Here is a 12,386-nt window from a genome sequence, read left to right on the forward strand (position 1 = left end):
TTTACTGAGAGTCCCGATTGGAAGGTGGTGAGCCCGAAGCAATCTATTGTGAGAATATAATAAGCTAAAAAGATAGTTCCAATGTTAAACATAATGGTATCCTGAAGGATTGCGTGACACCCCCCCCCCCCCCCCGAATATCACAAATATATGTTAAAGACAGTGATGTGGGTTTTCTAGGAAAAAATATTAATGGAGAATCTGTTTGAGATGTAGAGTGTGGTCAAATTTATCATATTTCGTTTGACTTACATTTGGTAAACACATTTTTAGAAGTATCACATGTTAATTTATTGTGCAGCAAATACTTACAATGAAATATTTAATTAAGCAATCAAGTGTTGTCTAAATGTTATAGGGAGCAATCCAAAGTACATCTACTCAAAAGTAAATCCCATGTTATTCAGCAGGGTTTACTCATAAGATTTACCCTTAGGATTGTAACCATATTCAAACGAAGTCAAAAGTTTATGTGTAAATTATTTTATAATACCTGTAAAAAATAAATTAAAGGCAGTATAGCTTACCTTTCCCTGAAATTGTTCAAATGTTAAGCAAAAAATACCTGCAGGCTCTGAACAGTGTTGGGACAATAATTGTAGCACAGCCAGAGAGCTGTGCATGATATTCTGTGGGTGTCCATTTGTGGGGAAACTGGACTTGCAAGTCTACATTTCTGCCCATGTAGGAGCAACAAAAGAGCCCCGTGGCGCAGAGTGGTAAAGCTGCAGTACTGCAGTCGGAGCCCTCTGCTCACGACCTGAGTTCGATCCCAGCAGAAGCTGGTTTTCAGGTAGCCGGTTCGAGGTTGACTCAGCCTTCCATCCTTCCGAGGTCGGTAAAATGAGTACCCAGCTTGCTGGGGGGGGGGAGTGTATATGACTGGGGAAGGCAATGGCAAACCACCCCGTAAAAAGTCTGCCGTGAAAATGTTGTGAAAGCAGTGTCACCCCAGAGTTGACGACTGGTGCTTGCACAGGGGACTACCTTTATCTTTTAGGAGCAAAAAAACCTCAAACTAAAACTCCTACCTTACTGTCTTGGGTCTCCTGCCCATCGGGGCTTCTCTTTGTCTCCACTCCCGTGTTTACTCTGGTTCTCTCTCACTGCCACCAACAAGCCAGTTATTAGGGCAAATTCCCTATGAGACGGTGAGCCCACGTATCCTCTGCTGCTTGCTGTTTTAAGCAGCAGTTCAGCCTTCGTTGTCTCTTTCGCCTTTTGCACCCACTAGGAAGGGGACTCAGCCAGGGCTCAATAAATTCCAAGTGTCAGGTAGTTTTGGTGCCTAAAAACATCATTGTGGCACCTAACATTTTCAGAAGCGATTTTATTATGAGGCCCTTATTATTATGACAGCCAGGGTTATCCCCATATTTATTCCTATACAACGCTTTTGTCATATTAAAGCTTGAAAAAAATTCATGAGAAGCTGTGAGGTGATGAGTAGTAGCTTTGTGGTAGCGGTAATTAGAAAATATGGTCATCAGTCTGGTGCCTACATTTTTGGGCTAACTCTGATAGCAAAAGAAAATTTGTCAAGGTTTGAGGAGAAAAAACCCTTATTTGTGGGCTCTAGAGAACAGCTGCTGCCCCCTCCCGTTTCTACTTGCAGTGTGCGTGATTGGTAGAGGCTTTAACATGTTATCAGTTTGGTGTAGTGGTTAAGTGTGTGGACTCTTATCTGGGAGAACTGGGTTTGATTCCTCCACTTGCACCTGCTGGAATGGCCTTGGGTTAGCCATAGCCCTGGCAGAGGTTGTCCTTGAAAGGGCAGCTGCTGTAAGAGCTCTCTTAGCCCCACCCACCTCACAGGGTGTCTGTTGTGGGGGAGGAAGGTAAAGGAGATTGTGAGCTGCTCTGAGACTCTTCGGAGTGGAGGGCGGGATATAAATCCAATATCTTCTTCTTCTTCATCACAAAGACCACACAAACCACATTCAAAATGTTAAGAAATCTAATAAGAAAATAATAGTGCACACATCTTGAAAGGCAAAAAAAGGTGATAAAACCACAGTCCTCTGACCCCAACTCTTACGCACTCTGATGATGGAAACTTAGGATAGGCAATTTACTCTTGGGGTTACAAGCATTTAGAAATCATTCATTAATGGTGTTCCAGTAGTTTGTGGGTTTCCCCTCTGTGGTGTCAGCAGAGTTTTCACAGTGGGTTCCAGACTGAAATGGAGGCAGAGTTTAAGATTTAATCCCTCATGGCAAAAAAAGGGCACCTTCTTTCTCATGTCCAGGCATTCTTATAATTGTCCCCTTTTCCTCTCCCCAAAGGATGGTTTGTTCTTTCCTTTTGGCCTCCCAGGTTCTGTACCTAAGGTGTGATCTGCCAATTGTCCTTCTCCTGGCTGGGGCCATTTGCATTTCTCTGGCACTGGATAGCTTCAGGCTTAGGAGACCATACCTGCTCCTGTTCCTCATTCCCTCCTGCCAGCCAGCAAAAGCCACCTTGTAACCTCTCAGCCTGTACAGAGGGGTAACTTAGTTATAATAGACCTTGATAAAAAAAAAAGGGGTGTGTGTGTGGAAATTACTGGGCGCAGGGCATTTCAACAAAATTTAACTCTCTTCCATGAAGGTCCGTGAGGCATGTCAGTTTCACTGTCACTTCTTTTTATAACCACATGCATTATCACTTCTTTCTATATCCCTTTGGAGATTACATCACTTCCACCATGTGAAAGAAGACATATTCATAAGAATTTTAGTTGTCACTGTGCAGGTCAAATCAAAACCAACTGGATGAAATCATAAATTGATTTTTTTAAACATTTGAATTATTTTTTATTTATTTATGGTTTATATCCCGCCCTTCCCACCAAGGTGGCTCAGGGGGGCTTACAACAGACAAGTCAAACATAAAATTGGTATTTAAATATATAAACATTTAAAACATTCAAAACATTTAAAACCTTAAAAACATTAAGCATTGCGGCAGTATGCATAGCAAGGATCTGATAGAGCTACATTTAATTTCCTATGTTAGTTAGGTGTAAGCTAGCCGGAAGAGGGTTGTCTTACGGGCCCTGCGGAACTGAATAAGGTCCCGCAGGGCCCTCACCTCCTCCGGCAGCTGGTTCCACCATGTAGGGGCCATAACAGAGAAGGCCTTGTCCCTAGTAGATTTTAGGCAGGCTTCTTTTGGCCCAGGGATAACGAGAAGATTTTGGGTTCCCGATCTCAGTACTCTCTGGGGAACATGTGGGGAGAGACGGTCCTTCAGGTAGGCATGTCCTAGGCCATATAGGGCTTTATAGGTAATGACCAGCACCTTGTACCGGACTCGGTATATTATTGGCAGCCAGTGCAGAGCCCGAAGACCCGGCCGAATGTGCCCCCATCTTGGGAGCCCCAATAACAGCCGGGCCGCGGCATTCTGCACCAGCTGCAATTTCCGAGTTCGGCACAGGGGCAGCCCCATGTAGAGGGCATTGCAGTAGTCCAACCTCGAGGTGACCGTAGCATGGATCACTGTTGCTAGATCGTCGCGATCCAGGAAGGGAGCCAACTGCCTCGCCCACCTAAGATGAAAAAACGTGGACTTGGCAGTGGCTGCTATTTGAGCCTCCATCTTTAAGGAGGGCTCCAATAGTACCCCCAGGCTCTTGACCCTGTCCGCCGCTATCAACGGCGCACTGTCAAAAACTGGCAGGGGGATTTCCCCCCCCCCGGTCCCCGACGACCCAAGCAAAGGACCTCTGTCTTCGCCGGATTTAGCCTCAGTCCACTCAGTCTGAGCCACTCAGCCATGGCCTGTAATGCCCGATCCAGATTTTCAGGGGCGCAGACTGGTCAGCTGTCCATAAGCAGATAGAGCTGGGTGTCATCAGAATACGGGTGACACCCCAGCCCATACCTTCGGGCAATCTGGGCAAGGGGACGCATATAGATGTTGAATAACATCGGGGAGAGAACCGCCCCTTGAGGGCGTGTGTATCATGTGTATTTATGGTTTTATTTTTCCACACAACATTTATAAATCAGTAAAACATATATTTAGTCTATCACCTAATTCCTAGAGGTAATCACCTGGAAGATATTAATTACAATTTTGAAACTGCCAAGTTTGCCCAATATTGGACTGGCAAAGGCATCCATGAAATTAATTGTTAGTTTTATGAAATAATGAATCTTTCATTGGAGAAGAAAGCACTTGAAAAATTTCTGACCTACAGCTCTGGCCAAGGATAAACTAGATCTTTCTGAAAGGAATGTCAGATATTGCTGAGTATCTGGAGTGGTAATTCAAACTGCACTGAACATCGGAAGCTGCTTTATACTGAGTAGGTCAAATGACACAAATCTTTTCCAGCCCTGCTATCAGAGACCTTTTAATTGGAGCTGCCAGGGACTGAACCTGGGGTATTCTACATGCAAATAATGTGTTCAGTCACTGAGCCCTATAATTATGAGAATACCTAGAACGGGTAATATTTGTTGCAGATTAATGGAAGTGGATGCCTGCGGAAGTGGCATACGAATTTTATAATTAATAAATACATTTTCCAGAAAATGTTTTGTTGCCTTCACATTGATAATTGAAATGGATACAAATTTGGAACATGCATGAGGGTTCAGAAACAAACTCATGTGCGAATGTCCAAGGCTATTTGAGCTCCAGCCAGCAACCCTTGCTGGATTTCAGCTGTGCTCACAATGGCTTTGTACCAGCTGTCTCATCTGCCTATTTCCTTTCTCTTCCTCCTTTCCTACACTTTCTCAGTCTACCATCTTGTGGGGTGGAGAAGGAAAATGATAGCCAGATCTTTTATATATATACTAGGATTAAGGCCTGTTGTGAAGAAAAATACAACAGACTCCAGAAAGAGGCTCTATGTGAGTGCCCCCCCTTGCTATCTTCCTATCCACCCAAGTGAAGGCATTCATTCCCCCCACCTCAAGGGGAGCGGATCTCCTGCCCTCACCTGGAGACTGGCAACATTGGTTCCCAAGGAGGAAATGACTGATTTGGAGAGTGGTGTCTATGGCACTGTACCTGTCTGAGGTCTCAGCCCTATCCTCAAACCCACCCTCTCCAGGTTCCAACCTTCAAATCACCAGGAATTTTCCAACCTGGAGTTGGCAACTGCTAAGTCACACTGGCTGTCAGGGTGGATGCTGCTGAACAAGAGCAAGCAGCCAGGCCTAATTAAGCCATGGCAGTCAGGTGGAGCCTGACAGTCTCCTGGGATCAAAACTGAACTTCAGACAACAGATCTCTCTTCCCCTGGAGAAAATTACTGGAGGGTAGACTCTGGCATTATATTCAGTACAGGAGGGGAGAACAATGTTGGCAGAGGAGAGGAGAACACTTTGGGTCCCCATGGTGAGACAGATCTGTTGTCTGACACAGCAACAAGCTTGTGAAGTAGGTCAGGTTGGCTGAGGAAGTGTATTAAGCACAGGGTCACCCAGTGGACTTAAATGGCATAATGGAAACTCAGATCCAGTTCTCTTAGATCTTAATGCAACACTCTGAACACTGAGCTACATCAGCTCTCTGCATTGTTTCTGCATTGCTGGTGAGAACTCCGGGAAGTGTCATTTCACTTTAATCTGATTAATTTTCAGGAGTAATTTTTTTTTTTTTGGGGGGGGGGGCTACTTCCTGAAGTTCCATTAAAAATTGAGAGTCAGAGCATGCTCAAACACTTTAATTGTAGAGAACTAGTAAATGGTCCCTCCTTCCCTTCCCCCCCTTTGGAATATTCCAGAAGAACCCGGTCCATTCAGAAAAAGTTTTCACCCATTCCTGGGTGGTATGTGGTGGGGGTGCACAACCATTGTCAATTAACCTGGAATAACATTTTATGAATATTTAAAACATGAAAAGGGGAAGATGTAAAAATCCTGTGCAGAACTTAGTATGACTCTGTATTTGGTTACATTAGCCTCTTAATTTGTACAAATATTAAACAGTCCTTGCCATTTGTGACCCAAGAGAATAAAAAATTATCTGTAGTTGAATCTGTATCAGGCCATCTCATTGTATTTCTTGCATTAGACATGTTCTGGGATGTTACTTTTCTAGTCTGAATACACTTGAAAATGAAAGCTGTGTATTTTCCTAATATTTTTTTAAAAATCTTGTGGCACCGTTTTCTGTACACGGGAGCCTTCTCCATTGCAGTAATGTACCAAGATCTCTATATGATGGTGAAACGGTTTTGTTTTGTTTATTTCTTTGAAACAGGCAGCTGCTGAAAACTGAGTTGGGATCCTTTTTTACAGAATATTTACAGGTTTGTACAATTTGCTGTTTTATCACAGCCTTTTTTCCCCTTGTTCATTCACTGATTAAGTAACCTGTTCACCTTCGCTAACTACACACACAGCAGATGTCTGTCCTAGTAACCTACAGTTTGAAAACCATTTTGAATTTTTGTTCAGTTCTTAGAAGGTACATGGGAATATACATTTCAAATGTATATAGAAAGGATATTAGAGATCTGTTTGGATTTATTTAAACAGCAAGATCCAAGCCCTTGTTCTCAGCAAGGTGATAAACCTGAAACTGGGCCACACAGTTTCTACTTGTTGATGGACTGTTTCACTTTAAAACTAAAAAAAACCCCTCCTTCCTGCTCATGGGAAACGAATGTATCAGGGTGAAGGATAGGTTAGTCTTCTCCCTAACGACTGGCTTCTTGCGAGCAGGGATTTTATTCATATGGAGGAACATTCTAGCAGGTACAACTCCATCTGAAATTAGAAGTGATAACAATCAGTGTAGGCTTACCCCCTTGGAATGAGAAAGCAGTCTAGTCATTGCTTTAATAATGACAAAATTTGCCCCCAAACAGAATTGTGTTCATTGTTTAGGATGTGATTCTTCTCAGTTAACAGATAGGCATCTACAGCCTCTGCGTACTGACTATGTGATTATTATGTGTGGCGTGCTGATCCTTGTTAGGATGTACATCTGTTACTTTTTTAGAAAGTAGTATCATATAGCACGTCATCGTCATAACAGTATGTGAAAAATCTTTTTTACAAGGTTAAATAATCATACATATAAACTAAAATTGCTCGGCTGTTAACGACTCTAAGCCAGCTTCTGGACTGTAACAATTGTGGGTCAGCACAAGAGTTTTGAGACTGGTTCTGGGGTTCCTCAGATGCAGTGTTTCCTCAGAAACAGTCACCAGGATGCCGCCACCACAAGGGTAAGCGATTTTAAAGCCCAAGAAATTTGCCACATTAAAGCAAGGAGCCATAATAAACTGAGATGCTCCTGGGACCAGCTGGGTGGTGCCAGGAAAAGCAGTTTGCCCTGCTTTACAGAGGTTGGGCTCCAGAGCCCAGAGAAGCCAAGGCACAGCATCCTCAGCCCTGCCAGAGAGGAAACCGAGGCAGAGATACCTTTGCAGACCAATTTGGGGGACGATTGGGCAGAGTGAGCCACTCTTCAGCCAGGATGGGATTGCCCAGGAAGGAGCAGCCAATGGCACTGGGAAAGGCAGGGGAGCTGTGAGGTGCTGAGGCAGCAGCCTTTCCCTTTCTCTGAAAGCACAGCAGCGCCTGCTTATATCGGTTCCCGTTAGGGAGGTTTGGAGCAAGTAGGCAGAAGCCACTGTAAGGGGAGCAGATATGCAGAGATGTCCCACCCAAGTTCTAGAAAGAACGTGACAGTAATCATCAGCAGGAGTGAGCCCAGGGCACTCAGTGGGACTTACTTCAGGGTAGTCGTGCACACAGGGAAATCCCAGAGACGAAGCCGTGTTGCAGCAAAGTCCTATGCAGGTTCAGTCAGAACGAAGTCCCATTCTAGTCGATGAGGCTTACTTGCAAACCAGAAAGCAGTCTTGTGGCTCCTTGAAAGATGGAAATATTTAGTGCAACCCTTCAGGAATGTATATTCCTAACAGATAGGCATCAGATAGGCACATATGAAGCATGTCCTCGGTCCGTAGATATAGAAATATAAATTTGTAAAACCAGGCCCATGGCTCTGGAGAGAGGTGCTGGGAGACACAAGCTGCCTGGAATAGGATAGGTGATATGTTGAGAGCCTTGCAGGCTGACCCAGTGAGGACATGTGAGGTTCTGGAATCATTAATAGATAGAAAAGGAGAGTATTTTATTTATTGAAAACATTTCTGTGCCACCCATCCACTCAATTCAAGATCTCCAGGCAGGCGCAGACTGGCTCATGGGAGGTAAAGACAGCTATTCTAGCTGAAATACACTCTCCAGCCCAAGTATGAGGGTTTATAATACGTAAAGGTTTGTACGTTAGAGCTTGATGTGGATATAATGAAGAGAGTTATTTGGTGCTGAAGAAAAAACATTCTGTGCATTCTCTGGGGCATTTTTCTTCTAGTGTGGAACACAAAGCATTTTAATGGGCTATTTTTAAAGAGGACCCTGTGACCAGAACAGAACAGAAAATCTGAGCAATAGGATCGAAGAACTGAAAAATTACTCTTTTTTCTTTACAGAACCAGCTTCTTACAAAAGGCATGGTCATCCTGAGGGACAAGATCCGATTTTATGAAGGTATTTGAGACCTCAGTTATACCAGCTGAGCCTTGTCCCAAATCCAAGCTCTGTGTGTTTCCACATGCATTGTATGCCTTGAATTCAATGCTATTTTTTTGGTCCTGCTTTCTTACAGCATTGTGGTGCATTCGTGTATTTTCCAGGGTTTTCCTGGCTTTTCTCCCATTCTTTCCAAACCTGCTGTGCTCCATAGTTTTAGGAAAGTTGGCAACAAAACTGGGTGGAGGCTGTCATTTGGGTGGGAAAATTCATCAGGGACGAATGCACGGCTGCTGTCTCCTCTCCTGCGGAAAGGTTTTTCTTTTCTTTCAGTCAGCAATTTAATAGTGTTTTATCACCATTATGCCATCAGGTTCTCTGAACTTAATAGTTTTCACTTTAAAAAGTGGGAAGGAGTCTCTATCCTCTTTTCTTGCAGCGATAAATAAAAAAATACCATCTCAACAACAAAATAGGGTAGAGGCTTTTTCAAATGAAAGCTGGAAAATCAGACTACCAGATACAAATTTTGGTTACAGCAGTATATCAATATGCACTATTAAATATCTTACTTTTTAAAAAGTACTTGGGAAACCTGTTGAGCTGTATTAGCAGTAGTAATGGGGAAACTTTTGCAAGCATGTCCCTTTGTGAAAAACACCTTTTTCTTCCAATGGCTTCAGACCAAAAGCCATAACAACCGAGCCTACTGTGGCCGCAGTGGTGGTTTCATGTTCCTGCCTACTGAACAAGGAAAGCAAATTACGGTTGCCCTTGACTGAGCAAACTACAGCCTCCGGGGATGCTGTTTACTTTTTTCCTTCACTTGTTATTAAATAGCTATATGAAAACCCTGAAGAAGCTGATTCTTTCAGAGACACACCACACTGTCCCGTTCTCTCCCCACCCCCAAAAAGAGCTTCACCCAGCCTGCGTGGGGTTCCAGGAATGTCCCCATTCAGGCCTTGCTCAGAAGCAGAAGATCTTGCACTTTCAGGCCCCTCTCTGGAATCTTCCAGTCAGGGTCACAACTTTTTGCTTAATGAGGCTCTTGAGGTTAGAAGACACTGCCCCAGTGCAGGTGGTGGTGGTGGTGGGGGCTATATGGATGTGAAAATAGGTTTCCACATGCATATCCCTAATAGAACTGGAAAGCATCTGTAGAAATTAGTATTGCACATTCCCATGCATCCAGTGGCTGCACAAACAAATGATCTGTGCGTACAGAAGGCAGGTAAGTGCTGTATTTAATAGCCCTTCTGATCAAGCAGCTGATAGGCCGACGTTCAGCTTCTTTAAAAAACACTATGTGCTGTTGGGCTGCTCGCTCCCTCTCTGTGCTGACTGAGGGGGAAAACATTGAGCCTCACCAAATATTAGACAAAACCCATTCTAAAGCATACTTTGCATGACTTAAAGATCTATCTCAGCTAGATTCAAAGCTTTGAGAAGTTGCTTTCAAGTTGTAAGAATCTTATCTTTTTTTGGGGGGGGGGTTGTCTAGTCCATAGAATTTTAGCTACAACAGAGATTTGATATAAGCAACTTTACAAAGTGTTAATCTGAACAAAGTTCAGTAACATAAGCAATAGCTTGAACTCAGTAGGTGTAACAGCCAAAATCACTGGAACAGTTTGAGTCCAGTGATTTTATACTGGGCCCATATTTTTTTCTGGAAGGGGCACCTGGGGACATTAATTTAATTAACAAACAGAAGGAGGACAAATTTAGGAGGGGGCACTGCCCCCGTGGCCGACGCCTAGTTATGGCCCTGTTTCATACCCACCAGATATGTAAGAAATTTGCATTGAAGGTCAGCACCTTCCCCATACTAAAAATGAACTATGGTAACCATGCCATTTAACCTTAATGAATAACCTTAATGGAATCAGGTACCACTGATAAAGAGCTTCTCTGGTTGAGTAGATAATTGTATCATATGTTCTTTTCCAGAAGTGATGAGAAGTTGTAGAGCCTAAAGCTTTTCACTTTAATCTCTAGTTGCTATCAAAGTTGATGACAGATCGCTCCTTAAAGGGGACCATCCCCACCCCCACCACACACGCAGTGCTCAGCCTCCCATAAAGGAGGCCTGATGCTGTTGGAGCCAAATAGTGCCAGGCCTTGAGCCCTGGAGTGCTCTTTAAGAGCAGCACAGATGCTTTGCCGTTAACCCCTGAAAATGTTGCTGCGCGGATTGGGAGAAATGGCAGTATTCACATTCTATTTAAACCTAAAAATTAAGATGGAGGCGGAGTACAATATTGATCCCATGTTTTAAACAGCTGATGGGCAGCTGCTTCTGTCTCTCATTCCTGTGAGGTCCCCTCCCCCCCCCCCCCTCCAACCGATAGAACTTTCTGGTGGAATTGAAATTATATAGCTTTACCCAAGCATCATTCTTGTCTTGTTTGAACTGCTAACCTCGTTAGCAAAATTCAGCAGCTTCATAGTAGTTGTGTAAATCAATGAGAGGAACAAGTTTCTGGTATATTGAATGTAATTTGATCGGCATACGTATGTTACTTCTTCTCTCCCCATTCAGGCCTTGCTCAGAAGCAGAAGATCTTCTTGCACTTTCAGGCCCCTCTCTGGAATCTTCCAGTCAGGGTCACAACTTTTAGGTTAATGAGGCTCTTGAGGTTAGAAGCATGTGGAATTCACTGCCACAGGAGGTGGTGGCGGCTACAAGCATAGCCAGCTTTAAGAGAGGATTGGATAAAAATATGGAGCAGAGGTCCATCAGTGGCTATTAGCCACAGTGTGTGTATATATGTGTGTGTGTGTGTGTATATATATGTACACACACACATATATTGTCCACTGTGTGACACAAAATGTTGGACTGGATGGGCCATTGGCCTGACCCAACATGGCTTCTCTTATGTGACACAGAGTGTTGGACTGGATGGGCCATTGGCCTGATCCAACATGGCTTCTCTTATGTTCTTATATGCTTGTCTCTTTAAAAGATACACAGGTGGTAATTGGGAAGGAATTTGCTCTCTTGTAGGTACTGTTTTGTACTCAGATTTCCCACCTGTGGACTGTTCTCATTCAAACAGGTCCTCCCTGGGCCCTTTGACTACATATTTTTGATTTTTTTTTTCCTGTTTCTAGGACAGAAACTTTTGGATACCTTGGCTGAAACTTGGGATTTCTTTTTTAGTGATGTCCTGCCCATGCTTCAGGCCATATTCTATCCTGTGCAGGTAACATGCGACTGGTTACTATGGAATCTAGAAAACGCTATAGTAGAAATTATGTTGGTGTATTAACAGGTGGCCACCAATTGCTAGACATCCCTCGTGAGCATAGCTGAGCTTACTGCCAGTGTAGACTGCGGGTTCCTACTTGGATGTACAGGTTACATGGAAAGAGCAGCTTTCAAAATGGAATTCTGTGCATAGGTGACTTTTCTCTGCATTGCTTCATGTTTGCAGTGCGAATAGAAAACAATAACTCTGACTTTTGAAAAGTCAGATTTTTCCTGCTTAGTGAGTGTCCAGTAGTACCATGGACTCGATTTTTCCTGCTTAGTGAGTGTCCAGTAGTACCATGGACAGGCAAAGATCCAAAGACCCTTGCAACTAGCAAGCCCAATGGGGATGTGGATGAAGGTTTGTGCCTTGTGTCCTCCCCCCCCCCCCAATGCCATATGGCAAGCTACTTTTTAGGCAGAGAATATGTGAGGAAAATGTAAGCCTTAAAGCAAAGTTCAAAAAGAAGAGTCTGTGAAATGAGATTAGTATATTTGACCAACCTTCTATTCCCATACGAAATGAGAAGGCTGTATGGATTTTTGAACAGGGTGATGTAGAACTTGGTAGGTATAAAATTTGATGCAAAAGTTCTACTGAAATTGCAGTGTATTCATAGTTGGGATTCTTAAG

General features: G+C 43.5%; 1 protein-coding gene across 5 annotated transcripts in view; it reads left to right on the plus strand.

Annotated features, from left to right (window-relative positions):
- The window catches only part of PRR5 (proline rich 5), a 51,785-nt gene that overhangs the window by 19,253 nt on the left and 20,146 nt on the right, over positions 1–12,386 (plus strand). For all 5 annotated transcript variants that reach the window (XM_060254157.1, XM_060254160.1, XM_060254159.1 and 2 more), the window contains 3 exons: positions 6,206–6,254; positions 8,454–8,511; positions 11,614–11,705. In XM_060254157.1, coding sequence (XP_060110140.1) covers positions 6,206–6,254; positions 8,454–8,511; positions 11,614–11,705 — 199 coding nt within the window. The remainder of the gene's footprint in view (positions 1–6,205; positions 6,255–8,453; positions 8,512–11,613; positions 11,706–12,386) is intronic.

This window comes from Heteronotia binoei, chromosome 14 (genome assembly GCF_032191835.1).
Source record: "Heteronotia binoei isolate CCM8104 ecotype False Entrance Well chromosome 14, APGP_CSIRO_Hbin_v1, whole genome shotgun sequence".
In the NCBI taxonomy this organism is placed as follows: Eukaryota; Metazoa; Chordata; class Lepidosauria; order Squamata; family Gekkonidae; genus Heteronotia; species Heteronotia binoei.